Source organism: Nipponia nippon, unplaced genomic scaffold, assembly GCF_047370975.1.
Source record: "Nipponia nippon isolate SJK-2023a ecotype South Korea unplaced genomic scaffold, ASM4737097v1 scaffold_1, whole genome shotgun sequence".
Lineage (NCBI taxonomy): Eukaryota > Metazoa > Chordata > Aves > Pelecaniformes > Threskiornithidae > Nipponia > Nipponia nippon.
This window is the reverse complement of record NW_028262290.1, coordinates 12,989,280-13,008,841: the sequence shown is the minus strand read 5'-3', so window position 1 is coordinate 13,008,841 and position 19,562 is coordinate 12,989,280. Positions and strand designations below refer to the sequence as shown.

The 19,562-nt window shown below is 41.7% G+C and overlaps 1 protein-coding gene across 1 annotated transcript in view; it reads left to right on the top strand.

Moving 5' to 3' along the window:
* The window catches only part of FER1L6 (fer-1 like family member 6), a 103,335-nt gene that overhangs the window by 42,665 nt on the left and 41,108 nt on the right, over positions 1-19,562 (top strand). Inside the window, exons 8-16 of the mRNA XM_009471068.2 lie at positions 2,310-2,388; positions 3,902-4,058; positions 5,146-5,332; positions 6,955-7,147; positions 8,200-8,549; positions 11,747-11,855; positions 13,657-13,837; positions 17,380-17,500; positions 18,806-18,906. Of these exons, the coding sequence (XP_009469343.2) occupies positions 2,310-2,388; positions 3,902-4,058; positions 5,146-5,332; positions 6,955-7,147; positions 8,200-8,549; positions 11,747-11,855; positions 13,657-13,837; positions 17,380-17,500; positions 18,806-18,906 (1,478 nt within the window). The remainder of the gene's footprint in view (positions 1-2,309; positions 2,389-3,901; positions 4,059-5,145; positions 5,333-6,954; positions 7,148-8,199; positions 8,550-11,746; positions 11,856-13,656; positions 13,838-17,379; positions 17,501-18,805; positions 18,907-19,562) is intronic.

The window sequence follows — 19,562 nt, the reverse complement described above, 5'->3', positions numbered from 1 at the left end:
CATTAATATCTTCCAGTGCATTCCAGCAACCTTGTAGTAATGCCACAGTAAAACTGAGATGCCCCTGTCATGCTAGACCTGTATCTCCAGTACTGAAATATTCCCCAGTTTAACACTGTACCTCCTTGTCCTCATTCAGAAAATCTGAAGAAAATCCTTCAGTGATCTATAGAGTCAGTCAAGTGTGAAAAGACACAAACCTTCAGTTAGATGTGATGTAGATATGATGCTCCCTCTCAGCGAAGACAAGAGATGTTTGCTATAAGCTTCATGCTCACTTGCTGTGTTACATTAGAAAAAATATGCTTGGGAAAAAAGTACCAGGAAAGATGCAGAGGATTTAATAGAAGCAGTGAGTTATTTCCTCAGCAGTTAAAAGCAACATGTGTACTACAGGGAGTGGAAACCCCCATCATTTCAGGGGGAACAGGGGGCATTTACCCAAGGGCACCACATTTCACACAGCAAATCTCAAGGACAGAGAAGTGAGGTTTACACATTTAACACTCTCTGAAAATGCTGTCATGCCTTGGAGAGCAAATGCAAAGAGCAATGAGACAGGACCAACTTGGACTCACCACATATCCTCCTCTTGTTTCTGGTCTTAAAGAAACTCTTTTTTTTTGGCTACAGAAAGGCTACAGCCTTGTTCCCCCTTCAATCCATCCTGTGTTGGATGAGTTGATTTAGGTGAGCTCCTATTTCCATGGAGTTCCTCCAAAGCTGTAATTCTTCCTGGCTTCAGGATGAAACCCACCAGTTTTCATGGCTTCTTCCCCACCACCCTGTGCCCTAGTCCAGCCTCATAGGAGCGAGGGTTCACCACTACGATGGGACCTGGCAGCATCAGGGATTGAGGAAAAGCAACACTAGTGCATGAAGCATTGGCTTCACACTGGCTCCTCTCCCACATGAAGGTTGCTTAATTTTTAAGCTTTAATAGTAGAGTAAAATAAAACTGCTCCTTTGTCTGCTTTTGATTTTCCTTCCATGTTGAAGTGAGGAGTTACCAAGGACAACTGAATGTATTCCCTAAATGACAGGTCACAGTGGCCTCAGGCCTTTAACACGGAATGACATTATGTTGCAACAAGAAGCCTCCTGAATTTTCTGGTAGATCTTGATGAAGGTGTCAGTGATCTTTACTTTGGAACTTATCTCTCCTGGTCTTGAAGAAAAATGCACAAAATGAAGTCACATGACAAATCCAATCCAAAATTGCAGAAGTCTTGTATCCCTATCTAGGTCCAAAGGCAGGGTATGATGTCTTCCAAATTCCTAAAATGCTCTCAGAGGCTTAGTTGTTTAGCTCCAACATTTAGATTTACCTTCTGTGAACTTGAATCCCATGGGCTTAGTTTCTCTTCGCAATTCAGCCAAGGTGTTCCAGACCATTCAGCCTGCTTTCAGAAGCTTTTCCACAATCAAGGAATACGTTTCAATCTTTTAAGCTATTCTGAAACCAGGTGAGATATATTTTTTGAGAAATACAGTTCTAGAGCCATTCTTCCCTTAGAAGATGTTGCTAGCCTCTGCCTTGTCTGTAAAGTGAAGCACATGTATGTATTTGAAAACCAGGCACAGAAGTACATAGATCCAGGAATCATGACAAAGGAAATTATTAATTAAGTTTGAATTAAATTAAATTAAATTAAATTAAATTAAATTAAATTAAATTAAATTAAATTCATTACTTGGCAGGAAGGATAAGGAGACAGACTTGCTGGGGCCTGCTTGCCATCTCATTTACATCTATATCTCTTCTCTGATTTCATTAATATTATGGGAGGTAAATCAGAATTGAGTCTCTTGGTTTATGTGCACATTGAAGTGTTGCAAAGAAACACTTGAATTCTTTCTCCTCTGGGTGTATTCAGTTCTTATGGCAATTCAGCTATTGCACAGAAAGTGATATGATTTCTGCAGCCTAGTGTGAAACCAATGATGCCCCATGTGTTTATATTCATTACGATTTATTTAAAACTGCCAGGATAAGTAATATAACTGCATCTACTCTGAAGACACATCCATCTGATTCCTGCTCTATATAGTCCTGGGACCTGAGATGAACCTGTGTGATTCCACTTGGATGCAACTATATTGGTTTTTAAATTGAAACAATATTTGGTAAAGAACAGATTTCAAATGCTTGTTGTATCTGCTGTGGCTATGTACACCCAGTTTTGAGTAGTGCTGGATGTCGCTGCTTATTACCTCTGAACCAAATATGATCTTTGTTTGGATTGCTCTTTCTTATGCTGACTGGGAAGAGAGATAGTGACATTCTTTAACCAGCCTTTTTCTAACAGGTTATGCACAACAAACTGATTGGGAGTGTGCTGATAGGCTCCTTTAAAGTAGATCTGGGGACTGTGTATGGTCAGCCAGGTGAGTGGTGCATTTTCTGCCCTTTTTGTTGTTAAATGAGATGTGAGGCAGGGAAGGAGAGGAGAGGGAGGTGTGCTGCTTTTCCACTTGGATATTTGTGGTTTATGCCGAAGGATAAACTTAACAATGTTTTTGGAAGGGATGTTTTCCTATTTGGATACCAGAGCACCAGCCAAATTTTTGGAAGAAAGTTCAACACTGAAAACGCCTTGATAATCTGCCCATTGGTGGGAAGTACTTGTCAAGGATGGCTTTTCTTTAGGGGGTCAGAGTGGGCAGCTGAATGCTCTACAAACCCACCTCAACTAATTTGTTACAGTGCATCCAAAGCTCTGCTGCATGTGTTGGGGTAGAGGGGGTGGGGGAAGGGAGAGCGGGATGAAGCATGGAAGGAATGGTGAGGAGAGCACAAGATGGGAGAAGGAGCAAACCATAACAGGAGAGAGAAGGAGATGACAGAGGTGACCGTGGGTCACCTGCCATCTTCAGAGCTGACCAGTGCTTTCTGAAATTTGAAGCTAAGAAAAGATCACCTACCCCTTTTTTGGCCTTCTTTTACAACCATCCACAAAACATGTATCTTTCTTTCATAATTACTCAAGGACCTGGTCTTTTCTCAGTCTTTGGGAATGAACATATTTAGGGCACTTGCTATAGCTGTCACCCAGCTACAGCAAAAGTGTAGAGTCATTCAGACCACTCTCTCTTCAGGGCTCCGGCAAGACTTAGCAGAGAGAAATGGCCTGACTGAAGTGAGCAGTCTACGTCCGCACTCAGACTGCATTAGCCTCTGAATTCTGTCCTGTATTTCCTGCTCATACTTTTACAGGAGGGTAGTGTCTGAGGGTTGATCTTGAGCTCATATCCCTGGTACACTCTGGTCTCTCCCTCCCACTCCTTTACACACCCAAGGTCATGGCCAAGGACTTAATGTAAGGTTTTTAGGACCTTGCTCGAGGGAGGTTGCTGAAGCAGGGCTGCAGCAAGGGCTGTTGTGGGTGAATTGTCTTGTGCATTTCCCCACTGGAAAGATGGAGCTGAACCTGCTTCTGGCTGCTGCTTCTTCCTCTGGTGACTGTCCATCCTCCTTCCTCTCTTTCTCAGCTGGCTGCCAGTGTTACACCTGGCCATAGCTCCCCGCAAGGGTTTTTCTGCCAGAGAGTTCTGAGATCTTCAGACAGTTCTCATCAAAAAGTTGGCCTTTCCTCATAAAGCCTCAGCCTTAATTCAGCTGCTGAAATCTCACCCAACCTTCCACTGGTCTTTAGTCACTGATCTTAGTAACCATTGACGAAAATGAGCTTGTTCCTGATGAGCTCTGGATCAATCCTTTGCCTTTTTGGTCACACAACATTTTGGACCCTCTAGATGTTCCTGGTAAGAAAGTGTACTTCAGCATGATCCTCCTGAAAGCACAAATGTTGTTTGCATTGCCCTTTCTGGGAGTGGAGAGGAGAAACATTTGCATTTTTTGCATCCTCTATTTGGGTGTTTAAGTTTCTCCATCTTACAGGTCATCAGTTTTGTGACAAGTGGGCACTTCTCACAGACCCTGCTGACATTAGGACAGGAGCCAAGGGATACTTGAAGTGTGACATCAGTGTGACTGGGAAAGGTGATGCGATACAAGCTACGCAGAAAACAGCTGATACTGAGGAGCAGATTGAAAAGTACTGCAATGGTTTCTTTTTTACTGCTTTCTTCTTTACTAAGTACCTCAAGAGTCCTCTGCCCCCCTTTCAGTCCTTTCCTTGTTAACTCAGAGTTAATAGCAGGATAGCATTGTACACCTGACTGTTCTGATGTGCTCAAAGAGAGTTTTTTACAATCCTCGCAACTAAATTGAAGGGCATGTTAGGGTCACTTCTCTGCAGCTGATAGAGTTGACCATGCCCTGTGGCTAAGTGCCAGATTATCCCTGACAGAAGGCTCATTGATCTGAAACCAGTTAAATATTTCTGAAAAGCAGTGAAGTAAGAAGAAAAAATATGGGGAAAAGCTATTTCTTCTCCTCTATCAGATGTGTGTGCATGGATATTTTCCATATCCTTAAACAAACTCAAGTGCATTAGCATTCTGCTTGTAAAATACAGAAGTTCAAGGTGGTAAAGTATGTTGCCGGCATACTTTACATTTTATAGGAGCAGTGTTTCTGGTCAGTACTGACATACTGGACCAAGTCCCTGGAGAGTCACCAAGACGATGGAGGGCTGGAGCACATGCTTTACAGGGAAAGGGGTGGGGGTGAGAGGGTGGGGGGGGTGGGGTGGTTTCTTGAGCCTTAAGAAGAGCACATTAAGGCGTATCCTACATGAAGAGGGCTGAGCCAGACTCTTTTCAGAGGAATACATTAGAAGGATGAGAGACTTTGGACACAGGTTAGAACAAGGGAATTTCAGAACAGATAGAAGATTTTTTTTTTTTTTTGCTATGAAGGTGATCAAATGTAACAGAGTCCCAGAGATAGTGGGGAATCTCTGTCCCTGGAGATATCCAGAATTTACTGGACAAAGTCCTGAGCAACCTGATCTAACTGGACCTGCTTCTTTATCACATAGACAAGCTTGCTGAATAATGCTGTATCATTTTCTTATGGTAACCAGAAAATGTTTTGGTTTAGATACAGAAGAAAATTCATGCACCTTTTTGTGTCTTCTCAGGATGCAAGCTAACTTGAGATGACAATTTTGTTGGAAAAAATATCACTTCATTGTCTGAGTTTTCAATTTTAAGGAAATGGCTCCTTTTTTCTTTCAGGAACCTCTTGATCCCCAAAGGCTTTCCATCTGAAAGACCATGGGCAAGATTTTATGTGAGAATTTACAAAGCAGAAGGACTTCCAAAGATGAACTCTAGCATCATGGCCAATGTCACCAAAGCATTCATAGGCGACAGTAAGGACCTTGTGGATCCCTATGTGGTGGTCATGTTTGCAGGTCAAATGGTAATTGGGATCCTCTTGATCACAAATGTAGGCCTTCTTTCCTATTAGCTGTGCTAGAGGCAGGTGATTATGCTGATGTCCTTTAACTTACAGTTACATAAGTAAAACACATATTTCTGTCATCAGAAAGAAAAAATTCAGTTCTTAAATTATGCAGGAATAAAGTAATGGAAACACTTAATGCCAGCAGATCTAATATCAGCCTCACAGCAGTAGGTTAGAGTCAGGCAGCAGGAGGGGAAAGAGAATGCTGTAGATCTGTTACTAAAACATCAAGTTACAAGACAGTGAATTACCCAGTGTGGTATTAGGTAAGAGCTATGTTCTGGTCTCCCTAGAGTGAAAAAAGGAAGCAGGGCTGAAATCAGTAAAGATGGTTCAGTCTGGATTTTTAGGGCTGTGTATTTGACTTCTGAATTATTCTGCTGTAATTCAGGACCCTTGCAGCTTTTCTGTGGGTAGCACAAGAAGCGGCATTTGAGTAGACTCTGTCTCAGTGTTGCCTAGCTTCATTGCTCCCAGAGCTCCTTCAACATCAAACATGGTGCTACAGAAAGCTGCTGAGTGGGGCCTTCTGACTTCGGTGGAAGAGGAGTGCAGAGGAGGACCAGGGGCCTGGTTCCTCTGGGGTACACCCATGAAACACCGTGTCAGGGAGCTTGTCTTGATTATTGGTGTAAATAAGGAGAGAATCCTACTGGAAATGATTTTAAGCCAGCAATGCTTTCTGTGTGCAAGGAAGCCTTACAGAGAACTCCAGTTAGTCCTTTACAGATATTGCAGGCATGAGAATGAGGCCCTTGGTGCTGATTTCATATTTTGTTGTGAATCTAAATTGCAAAGCATTACATCTCAAACTAGTATCGGTTAAAACAGCCCAATGCATGCAGCTACTTCAGGTTTAATAGAGGGCTGAAGAAGACATAAGAATGGGTCACTGATGTGAGTTTGCACACTGGTGTGTAAAATACCGGTTTAGAGGTATCGTTGGTGGGTTTCCTGACTCAGTTCTCCCCACCAAATGTGAAAATAGAAGGCTTACCGCAGTCTGCAGCTGCACGGACTGTGACACAGTCCTGCCATCTCCTCCAGACTAGGAGGAATAACTCTGGTCTCTACATCGCTAGCACACAGGCATATGTCCAGAACATGAGCCACAGTAATCATATTTTATACTGGATAAATTGCCCCATTTAAGGTAATTCCATTGGTACATGCAGCTTGACAGCTGTAATGAATTTCATCTTTTATGAGACAAACTGCACTGCATTACTACTACCCAGGTATTTCAAAAGCCATTTGAAGATGTGCAGTTTGTAGCAGAAATGCCAAAGTCTGGCTTCACAGATATGATTTGTGCATAAGGGCCCTGAAGAATTAGATCTTATTCCAGGCTCTGCTGTGTGCAGGTGAGAATTCTTTAGCCATAATATGGTCTTTTATTAGATATGGAAGGGAAAATAAACAAGCTAATAGAAAAGCCAAAGTACTTTCAATATAGGATATTTGTGCTTTAAAAATGACCGGAAGGATGTTGCTAAGTGCAATTTGTACTGTACTCATTGCCATTCTCCAGAGTCTGACCCCAGAGTCAGATTAAATTTGCTGGACTTTCATTTCAGGGTCGCACAACAGTGCAGAAGAACTGTGCAGATCCAGTATGGCATGAACAGATTATCTTCAAGGAAATGTTCCCTCCACTCTGCCGAAGAGTCAAAATCCAGGTCTGGGATGAAGGCAGCATGAATGATGTGGCCTTAGCCACCCACTTCATTGACTTGAAGAAAATATCAAATGAACAAGATGGTGACAAAGGTAAAGGGGAAAATGTCTGTTCCAGAATATGCCCTTAAAGTAAAAACTACTTGCTTGGGATCTGGGCACTGGCTAATCCCATTGTAGGAATGCCTAGAGGTCAAGTGAACTGTCATAGTTTTTGTTGGTTCTGAGAGACCTTCTCTTGCTTAATTTGAAGTTATATCAAGTTGTGCTTGGTGCATGGTGGTCTGCCACTGCCTTTCTTGTTACAGGGCTGCTACATAATTTGGTACCTTCTTTGTGACCATGGCAATAGTCTGCTCTAGTCCATTAGGGATGACTGATGTAAGTTTATAGCTTGTGCGAGTTTCTGTTGGGCAATGAAAACATAAAGTGCAAATCATGGGCAGAGCAGGCTTGTGTTTTTGATCTACCCTGTAAGAGCAAAGTGTTTAGGTAAGGCTCAGCTGGGTGCTATCATAGCTCAAGGAGGTACCATGGACTAGTGTGTTTGTCCTCATGCATGTGAGGTAAAGCTCACTATCTGGAATCTTTTCACTGATGGCTGAGGCTACATATATAGCCTTATTTACATTGTGTGATCTCCGTGTGGAACATGGTCAGTTATCACAGCTCAGCAAAGGCACAGTAACTCCTTAAACTTGGCAATTCAAATGTGTATCTGAGTCCTTAATCAGAAAATAAAGGAGAAAACATATAAACTGAGTAGTGACATGGGCTTGGGAACAGTTTGGACTCGGTGAGAAAGCCTCCATTCCTCTCCCACCATGTCCCAGCCCTCAGTCTATGGGAGCAAGCTCTTTTTTCCAAGAGGTGCAATAGGCCTCATGCCCCAGCACGTGTGGTACAAACACCTTCTGAGAAAGAGCTCCATAGCAGCGGAGTCCCTGGTTGGGTATTGGCAGAGGCTCCTTAGTGCCTAAGAATTGCCCTGCAAAACAATGCTGTATATGAGGTGGTCCCCACCTGCATAGAAATGGGTCCAGGTTTGGCTTTTGGTGTGCAAAAGGCGAGATTTCTTGGAGCAGACAGTGAGGAGAGCATGCTAACACCTAACAGAAATGCCATAAAAGGTGCTTTATCTCCAGGGTTTTTGCCTACATTTGGGCCTGCCTGGATCAATCTCTATGGCTCACCCAGGAACCACAGCCTCATGGATGACTACCAGGAGCTTAACGAAGGTTTTGGAGAAGGGGTCTCCTTCAGGGGACGTCTCTTCATTGAGATTGCTGTGGAGATACTTTCAGGAGGAGCCCGTGAGTTGAAGTTTTCAAGTATTATCAAGGATATCAAGTTGCCATCTAAAGATAAAGACTTCAAAGCACCCAAAGGAAAAGACAAAACTGAGAAAGCAGGAGAGGATCGAAAGTCAGCTTCTCCTTCAGATAAGACGAACTCTACTGAAGTGGAAGTCGAGCCCTTTGATGTGCCTTCAGAGGTTGGTATGATATTAAGAGACTGATTGACATGTGTCCCTAAACCTCCGAGGATGGCACTGATGTGTGTATTTGGGTTTAGGCCATGTAATACTGCTTTTCTGTGCTTCCTACCGCTTCTTCATGCCTCCATAGTCTTGGGACCTTCCCATAATAATGCAGCACAAATGGAGCATTCATGTGTACCTGTAACTCATAAAAAAATCTCAAGTAGGACTTGGTTTCCATAAAACTTAGTCTGTCCTATTGTCCCTTCTGCACTAGCTGCATCCATGTGTTCCTACTAGAAACTTATATGATGTAATATCTGCTAAATGACAGAGAGTCGATGGGGGCAGCTGGTAATTATGAAGTCTGATTTCCTGCATTCATTTGAGAAAATCAGTAGTTGTCAACTGAAGTCAGTAGGGAATCACTGAGATAGAATTTGTGCAAATTCAGAGAGATACAGCCTAGCCTGTTTTACTCTACTCCTTTAACCCTGCATTGTCAATGTAGTTGTAGATTGCTAATCTCTTTAGGTGAGGGGCTGCAAATCATGTGCTCAGTCTTAATTGGTATTAACTGATATTACTGTCCTAACTCCACCTGTGGTACTGTGTTACATCATGGGAAGATCTGTGCTATGATGCTTTGAGAAGGTTGTGCAGCTGTGGCAGGGTATGTGGGCTCAGGTGCTGAGCCAATACTTGAGCTTTGATTCTCTGCTCCATCACATCGCTGTCTGGGAGCAACTACACATTGGTGCATACGCACGCTCTATTTTTTTTTTACTCAATAAATAGGAAGAAAAATATTCTCATAACCAATTTTCTTCTCACTTCAGTACGTCATTGATCAAAATTTTGGCTTTTGTAGTGGGACTCCCACCTCAGTGCTTAAGGCACTCATGTCCTTTATTAGATCTGATTCTTGGTCTTTTGACTCCATCTCTACAAGTAAATAGGAGAGGAGAAATTGTTCTTTGGTCTTGAGGCCTAGACTTGACAAGTGTTCTTCCTTGGCCTGTGCCCTGCCATTGCCTGCATGAGTGCTAGCTGGAGCAGGTCAAGGAGTGTGTTAGCAGAGAAATGGCATGGGTAATTGCAAGCCAGTTTTGTGAACCTGTGCCCTGCTCTTGCTTTATATACTCATATAGTTGTAAATTGCCTCTGTCCTTCAGTTCTTCTCTGAAGATTGTAATAGAGTTGACATGAGAAGAAATTTATTTCCATATAGATTTTCCTCTATATGGAAGAAATCCATTATTGTGAGAGGCTCAAACACTATGGTCTTAGGTTCTAGCTAAATACCCCAGGTAGAGGAACAAACTCTGCTGTAACACCAATAAATATTAATATTAGTAATAAAGATTTATTTCTGGCTACTGTGCCTCAGTTTCAAACACAGAATGAGTAAAAGGCAACAACATAATACCATGATGCTTGATATTCTTTTGTTTTTGACATTCAGTAATATTTCATGCTACAGTAGACACAGTAATTGTATTACAGCTCTCTGAAAGGAAAAGCAGGAACTGGAGACATTACAAATAAGGCGAAAAATGTCTCATAGAGCCTCTGAGACAGTAGAGGCAAATTACCCAGCCCCACAGCACAACTTTATTGACCTATTCCGGCAGCAAGACATTAAACATTTGCAATTTGCTTTCTTTATAATGGGAGATAGATGTGTTTGTCATAGTTTCTGAGCCTCAGCTTTATTAGGCACCCTATGCTCTGAGTTCATGCTGAAAATAATCATGGCGCAGGGAAGCTAAAGCTACTCTGGAGCTGCAACCTGTTTGTGGTGTTAGCTTTGATATGTGATGCTGCTAACCCTTTCACTGAAGACCTATGTCCTTTTACTGTGTATAGCAGAGGTTTTTCAAAATGAAATGATCATGGGCTGTGTCAAAAGCTGTTTCTGCTTTGCAGAAGTCAGGGAAAGAAATATTCATATGCAAGTGATGTTTTATTCATTGCCTCACTCTTGCAAAAGAAGCTAGTACTGATCTTGCCTAATGGGCTTCAGTATGCTCATGTCCATGCTGTGAAATGAGTAGGGTTTACATTGGAGAGATTTTGGCAGTCAGGGTGTAAATCTGGGGAGAACTCAAACCGTAAAATATATCTCCTTTGAGCTTAGTCTTGGTTTGGGGTTAACAGCTTGTTTTGTTAATGACCCAAGAGCGCTAGAGGTGTCAGCTGGCCTTCCTTGAGTGAGAGTGTGTGCCAGGGACAAGCAGATATGGAGTCTCCAGTAGATTTAAACAGAGCCTAGCAGAACCTTAAAACTCCACAAAAGGTCATTACACTTTTCAGGGTGTGCTGCTGTGCTGAGACCCTTTGGTTCCTGTGTTTCCAAATTCTGTCAAAAGCTGAAAACAAGGTTACTGGGTTACTGTTTTCTGTGCTGTGATGCCAGGGAAGGCAAAGAGCAGAGGACCGTACCCTCTCACACTGAGACCCCACCTTTGGGCCTGTGGTTTAAAACACAGCAGGATAAAAAAAATGAAGGACTGCTTGGTTTCAGTAGGCTTTTGCACAGGGCTGCCATCTAAAATGTGGATACCAGAAATCTTTGTGTCTTAGAGGTGTCACTGGGAGCTGAGTGTCAAAGTCTTGACTTTGAGCAAGGTCAAAGTCTTGATAGTACAAACGCATGGGCAGTAGGTTAAAGTCATCCTGGGGAAAGCAGAGCTGGGCAAGCACTTCCCTGCCTAGATGCATTACGATGGCAGCATTTACTATTGCAATGCAAAGGAAGACTACTGCCACACTCATTGATAAATGACTTATATCGGGATGGCGATATTTTGTTGCTGTTGCACTAAAAGAGTGCCCTTAAACTGCTCTTGAACTGCCATAGATGTTTAGTCTGAATGATGGTATAAGAGCATGTGAAGATGCTGAAATCTTTTAATAGCAGTGAGGCAGAGTATGAAGTGAGGGGTAATGACTTTCATGTAACCAGTTATGATATAACTGGACAATATTGGCAAGACCAAAGTCACACAAGCTTACCTCTTTTTCCAATCATATCAGTTTCTCAGAGAAGAGGTATTACTTCTTCCTACAAATTGTGCATCACTGACCACCTCAGACTGATAGATCTACAACAGTACCACAGCTGCTAGAGACTCATAAAGACTCTGTGTTGTAAAAAAGAGTAGAAGCTAAAATAAATGTAATTTTTCTGCCTCCTTCTTCTCCAATAGATCTATGAAGAGAAATTCGAGGAATTCCTTCTCTTTGGGACATTTTTTGAAGCCACAATGATTGATAGGAAGGTTGGGGACAAGCCAATAACCTTTGAGGTTTCCATTGGTAAGTGTGTTAAGTTCTTCTCCAAAGCAGCGAGGGAGTCTCAGGACCAAGGGGATGCTACGTGTTATTGACAGCTGTGCCTCAGGGCTCAGGAATCAGCTTCAGAGTAGGGCTTACTTTTGAATTAAACCCTGATCATCATTTCTCTGGATAACAGTCCGGCTGGGCATACTGATGCCTAGCTGTCTCTGCTCCCAGATGCCCTGTATTAATACAAATCCTCTCACCCACTATATACAGCAACTCACCTAGTATAATATTTATGCCTCCTAGTCTCTTGGGAGACCAAACTCAAATAATTTACTTCAGGACAGAATTCATTCTGTGGTGCCCATTGCAATTAATCCTTGGCTGTGAGGGAGCCCCTTTGCAAGGAGGATCCATGTGGACCATCTTGGCCAACCCCGTTGAGCTACATGTGGGTCTGTGAGTGTGGCATGGGGGTGATGTACAGCCAAGCCTCAAAATGCATGCACCAGCTTGACCTCTAAGATCCTCCTGGTAAGTCGTGTCCTCTTTCTGAGTAAAGCAGGACTGTACTGTGTGAGAGACCTCCTCATGGTGGGGCTGAATTGTCCCCAGGGGCAGACTAAAGAGAAAATGAAGACATTTTCATGAACATCGAGTGGATATTTTCAGAGCAGAAGGGATTTCCCTTAAGAGAGAAGCTTGAATTGGTCTCATTTCTCTTGCAAGGGTTTGCTTATCTCTGTACTAGCCCCACTTAGAGTCCAAGTGCACAGTAGCACCCTGGCATTTCCCATCTTTGTGCTTGTGCACCTGAGTGTGCTCAGCTGTAAGGCTATGTGTGCAGGGAGAGATGTCTGTGACAAACAGGACAATCAATGAGTGGTATTGATTCCTGCTGAAACTTAGCAGGAAGCAGAGCTGAGAATGACAAGAAACTCATTTGTACAGCTGGGCAAGAAATTATACTGATTCTTGTCAGAATTAATACTAAAGATGAATGTGGCTCTGAATTCTGGACCTGAACATCTCCCAGCTACCTGTGCAGTTGCAATTTGGATCTGAATTTGGCAAATGGCCATTATTTACATGAAAGGCTGAACCAAAAGTCCAGATCAGGATGTCGCATGGGGTGATGCAGCACATCCTTCTCCTGCAGGGAATATTTTCTGCCTGTCTCTAATGAAATCTGTAATTACCAGTCTGATGGATGTACCTCTTTCCCAGTGCTGATAATTGCCCTTTAAGGCAAAATCCTATCAGAGGAGACAGCTGTACCCTTAGCGGACTTGTCTGGCATTAGGCTTGAAGCTGGGGCCTCAAAGCATTGTTATTACTAACTCTGCAACCCTACTATGCAAAATTTGCTTTTCTGAAAATGAGCTTTAGCACTTCTGAGATCAGACTTTGAAATGATCATCCATACGTTGTAAAGAAGACATACATTTACTGTGTAAATCAAACACATATCGGGGCTCCTGGATCTAGAAATATCAACAGCACTATTGTTTTTGCTTCTGAATGTCTTTAGCAAAAGCAGAAGGTTCTGGGGGCCAGCAACCAGAGGATGGTATCAGTAAGTGATGGGGTTAGTACACTAGGTATATATCACATAGGGCAGGTAAGGAAGCACTGTCCTGGAGTCTGAAAAGTCACTGGGACAAACATACCCTGTAAGGACCTTTATAAACTGTGGAATGGCCAGAACAGCTAATGAACAGGAGGGAACAAAGATTTTCCACTGGTATGACTAGTCTTTCTCTTTTTTTAAACCTCATTCAGGTTTTACCACCTCCAAGTAGTCATCTCTTCACTTGTAACCCTGTGTCTCTAGGTAACTTTGGAAATATTACTGATGGGGTGATATTAGGAGCTGGAGGGAAAAAGAAGACATGTGATGGAGAAGCAGAAGAAAGCCTGCTGCGTGAGGGGGAGGATGAAATTTCTCATGACCTTGGAGTACCCCTGATATCCACCACACCCCCTGAGAAGCCACTGATCACAGGTGGGAACAGGTGAGGATCTGTGTTTTAAAATCTTATCGTGCAGGACTCTAGTTCCTATTTCATAATCCTGCAGGACTCATTAATCAACCCTGGCAGCATTAAACAGGTTGTGTGGAATTGAGGCTTTCAAATCCTCAATTACATCTTTCACAACAGTAAATTTTCTAGGCTCCACTGAAGTGAATGGGCTCTGAGCCATTTTACACTCATCTCCTGATCTTGGTCTCATGGGCTCTTGAACATCTGGTGTTTCTAAAAGGGCTGCGTTATACCAACTATACATTGGAAAGCTATAGGAAAGTGGAACTCTTTCAGTGCTATCTGTAGTTTAGGGTCCCATACTCTGAACGCAAGCAACATCCACCTGGTGCCCAGCTCTAGAAGCAGAATAACACATCAATAATATTGAGATCTGGTCAAGACAGAGTCAGCTTCCCAGAACACTTTCCAGAGCTAATAATTATAGATGTAGACTTAAATAGCTAGTAGTAACAAAAGTAGGAGGAAATAATCCTTGAAAAAAAGAATGGAGCAACAGATGAAAACATGGAAAACAATTCTTCTAAATGGCCTTGTTTATAAACAGAAGTGTAAAGGTTTAATTCATTTCAAACATGCTAATAAAAAGAAATATTTTCTTTGTTGCTTTGGTACGTAGAATGATCCCTGATATTACTGAGTGCCAAGACTAGAAGGTACCTCTTTCATTAGAAGGCCAGGCACTGCCAAGCAGTTTACAGATATAAGGACCAGGTGGGAAATATCAGCCTGGATCTGTTTGGTTTCTGGACCTCCCTAAAGTCAGAAAGCACTTTTCATCCTTTCTTGCAATGAATGGCTCAATCAGATTGAATAAGAGCTAGTGGAAGAAAACAAAAATGAAAATACCACAGCAGAAATTTTTGTTTATGCAGCAAACAACTAAAGAGAAGGGGGAAAAAAACCAATGTTTGACAGAAAGATAGTTGCCTTCCTCATTAACAGGACTGCAGATTTGGGTACATGCTGCGTTATTATCCTCCCTGAAAGACTGTGAGATTTTTAGTTTTTCCCTTAACAAGAATTTAGATTTAAAGAATCATTGTAAAAGAATGAATCATTCTTCAATTCTGCTATTTGTTTCTTGGCTCACTCCAATATTAACAAAGTTTTCTCTCATTAAAGATCCCTTTCCCTCAAATGTATGTAAAATGCTGCATCTTTTTTTCTCTCCTGTGCTATCTAAAACAGTTTGGCCAGCCGCAGATACCAACTAATGACTTTATGACTGTCATCTCATATTGGCATCTTACTGGTCACATCACTGGATATTTTTAGTATTGATCAGTACTTAATGGGATATCCAATAATTTAGATAAATTCTGCATTATAGAATCATAAATGAACAATAGAAAACAATAACAAGAGTCCATTTTGGAGATTAAAACCACTAACAAATTAAAGGAGCAGGCAGAGCAATAAGAATTCTAAAGCAGACACCATGAAATTGCCAGGAATTTTCTACATTTATGTCAAAGTGTATAGCAGGAATAAACTAACACTGAAAAAGTGGTTCCCCAAAATTCTCATAGAGGGAATAATAGACATGAAAGTTGTCTTCCATGCAAGTTATTTCATGGCTATATAATTTTCTTAGTAAATCCTATGAAAAGATTCATAAGCTCTATGAATTTTGGGTTAAGACATTCTGGCATTGGGACATAGTTAAATTGTTTTTCCTTCTTATGAAACCACCAAAATTAATGATTTCCCGAGACCTGTGTAGCTCTGCTATGCACCGAATTCAATGAGTAATGCTCACCTCGCTGTGAGGAAATGGAAAATGCAACCATTTTTTTCTGCCAGTTGTTCAATATCATGAAGAGCAGGAGGTTCAGGTAGTTTTATTCTTTATTACTTAGGGAAGCAGTTTCTGTGGAGAAATACTGAAGGGTCACAAGGCAAGTTGTGGTCGTTTTGACTGCAATAGAGTTAATTTTTTCCATAGTAGCTTGTATGGGGCTATGTTTTGGATTTGTGCTGGAAACAGTGGTGATAACATAGGGATGTTTTTGTTATTGCTGGGCAGTGCTTACACAGGGTCAAGGCCTTTTCTGCTTCTCACACCACCCTGCCAATGAGTAGGCTGGGGGTGCACAAGGATTTGAGAGAGGACAGAGCTGGGACAGCTGATCCCAGCTGACCAAAGGGATATTCCACACCATATGACATCGTGCTCAGCATATAAAACTGGGGGAAGAAGAAGGAAGGGGGGAATGTTCAGAGTTATGGCGTTTGTCTTCCCAAGTCACCGTTACGTGTGATGGAGCCCTGCTTTCCTGGAGATGGGCTGAACACCTACTATGCCAACTAATTAGCGAATTCATTCCTTGTTTTGATTTGCTTGCACGTGCGGCTTTTGCTTTACCTATTAAACTGTCTTTATCTCAACCCACAAGTTTTCTCACTTTTACCCTGCTGATTCTCTCCACTGTCCCACCAGGGAGGAGTGAGCGAGCAACTGTGTGGGGCTTAGTTGCTGGCTGGGGTTAAACCATGACACAAGTATACACCAGAAAATAGCTCTCCAGTACAGCCTCTTCTCAGCTGCAGAGCATGTATTGGTGGCATTGGGTTAGAGCCATTCCCAGAAGAACATAAAGCAATTTATAGAGCTTCGTATCCATTAAAAAGCTCTCCACTGTCCCATGATTAGTAAGGAAAACGATGACACCTCTAGTGTTAAATCCAGTATGTCTGAGCATGGTGTTTCATAGGGCTATAGTATTTATATAAAGGGAGGACAACGTGCTTATCAGGTACATGGTTTTGACATAGTGTCTGCCACAACTCTAATCAAAACATCAGGCTTTGTGGCAGGTGTGCATTAAAGACTGCAGAGCCTCTGATTATGCTGGTGTCTTGCTCATTTTTTTCAGTACAAGACATTCATACAGCTGAACACCCGAAGAAAGCAGCATTACAAAAAGAGTCAATATGGTAACTTGGACCTAAGATAAAAAGTCAGAAAAAAGAGAGCAGCATATGCATTTTATCACTGAGTTATTATGAGTTCCTTATTATCACTTTTACTAAGCAGTGTCCTGCAGATCAGCTTCTGCCAAGGAATGTCAATCTCCACTAGCTATTGCTTCTGAAAAAAAGCATCCTGTGAAAGAAACGTGGTGGTGAGACTCTGCCATGCCTCTCCCGCTGTGCAGTGTGTGGAGCCATTGCTCTTGAAGAGGTGATCAGATTTTAATCTTTGCTCCTTTTTCCCTTGTTGCCTCCCACCATTAACAGTATTTCAGAGCTTCTCTGCGTGCCTCTTTGCCTGGCTTTTCTCCCACTCTGGAAAGCACTGAAATTAGATCCATTGACTTCAAGCTTTTTCTCTTCAGGGATCTCACAGGTAGCATAAGTGATGTTTGTGTTTATTTTTCCGAGTATTTACTGGTTAGCACATGTGAACACATCCTGTCATGTCTTTGGTTTCTGTGCTGTGAGAGAGCACTAGTTTTTCTTTCCTGCACCTCCCCCTTTATGATCTGCTCTGTACTTTGTTTTCACAGGAACTACCAGTACCTGCCATACGATGAGAGGAAGCCCTGTATCTGTGTCAAGAGCTACTGGGGCGACCAGACCTTTCGTCTGTACTCTTCCAACACTCTTGAGAAAATGGCGGATCACCTGGTAAGTGGCAACCATCCTCCTAGGCTCATGTATTCAGCAGAGTATGGCAGTGAGAGGTCACGTTCCCCAAAACAGGCCTTCAAAGTTTCCCCCAACTGTATTCCTTGCTGTTCATTTTGTGAAAGAGTAGCTGATGTCATCCCCTTCTCTTTTTTTTTTTCCAAGTTGCTTTGATCTATTAGAACTAGTCAAGTATTCCTGTCCACAATTAATTTTTTTTGGCTATAGGGCTGTCTTCGTTCTCAGAAACATTCTATTCTTTGTAAGAACAGTCAAACAATTCAAATATGAGATATAGAATAATTCTGTCTCTTATGGCTCTTCCTCTGATGTCTTCTTGCCCAGACCACATGGTTTAACCTGTGTTTATGCTGGAGACTCTTTAAAGGACACTTTTTGGTTTCAGTTTTCCTAAAAACATTGATAGAGACAAAGTGGCATATCATCTCATGGGCAGTCACTGTGGTGCCCTAGTCATAGTGTTTTCCCATAATGATGTTTTTTCCTACACTTGTTGAAAGTTGACTATCAACAGTCTCAAGAAAGTAGTAGTATTTTTTTAAAGTGACTTCTAATGTTCAATATTTTAATTCTGAACACTCAGATTAAGAGTCTGATTCATCCCTCATTTGTCCTCATATACCTCATGAGCAACAACACTGAAGTCATACTCATGCAAGGTTGTATCATGAGAAGACAGTGGCTTATAGGTCAACATTTCAAACCCAGGTATTTGAAAATAAAACATCTGAATATATATATGGAGAAATATATTTGTCAGTGTACCTGAGCACCCCCAGGCCTTGCTGGAAATCCAAGCACTTATTTTAGTTTGTAAGAACAGACTCCGTTTCTCAATGATAACAGTAGGTGTTGTGGTAGACCCTGCATATGGATTCAGGTGCCCACTGAAGTTTAAGAAGTTAACTCCAGCAACTTGCTAAATTTAAGCAGCAGGGATGGAAACAGAACCAAGGAGAACTACAGTTTTTCCTCCTGCCTAGTGGAGAATGTTTCCCACCAACTGATCTTCACCAAAGAAGTGAGAAAACAAAGCTGCTCCAAGCAGTAGTAGCTTGGACTAGTAGTTGGAGACACTAGTGAAAGGTCAAAATAAATCATGCTGCTGGAGTCTTTTCTCTGCGCACTTCAAGTGTAGTGATGTACCAAAGGCCCTGTTCTTTCAGGTTACGAAGTCGCCTGCCTCATTCTTGCTAGTCATATGGTGAATAATGGTGTTATAACACTGGCAGAATGACAAAGTGTCCTCTTTTATATAACGGCTTTTTCATGTGTTTTTTGCAGGAAGAATCATTAGAGCAAGCAAAGGACTTAATCAAGGTTTCAGAGGTTGCATCTGAGGAGAAAATGAGGATGACCCTAAATGATTTTATCAATCAAAGCAGGTAACTACATTTACTAGAGGCATACAGAAAATTGACTTTATATGTTGGCTACAAATTCAAGGCTAGACAAGGAAACTGATGATAATAAAAAAAAGTACAGTAAACTTACTGAGATATATATTTTATTTTTTCTGCTATAAAAGCAAAGGCCTTTCCAAATTGCAGTTTGTATTTACACAGAGAAAATACTTTATCGTTATTTCCAATATTCAGTATTGACAGTAGACTACTGCCAATCATTGTAATATTATTTTGGCTTTCTGGACTCTAAGAACAGAATGTATATGTGATAAGTAGGATTTAATAAAGTGTGTGATAAACATACTGTAAAAAAGGACAAAGTTAAGATAAAAAAAAAGGATTCCACATGCTGGGATAAATCACCCAGTGGGCTCTGTGTCAGATGACATGATTGGGCTCAAAATAGATATAAACCTTAATTTCTAGATATTAACCCTGTTTCTGTGAAATGTGGTGTAGAGTTTTTGGACTCTATTCTTTGAATCTTATAGGTGCTCAATATTTATTTTAGAGAATTTCAGTATCTCTGTCTTCTGGTTCACGTACTGCAGCAGAGAGAGAGAACATTTCATTTCAGTGTATTTTAGCAGCTCACATTAAAAAAATAACACATTTAAAGAACCTGTTATTCTCGT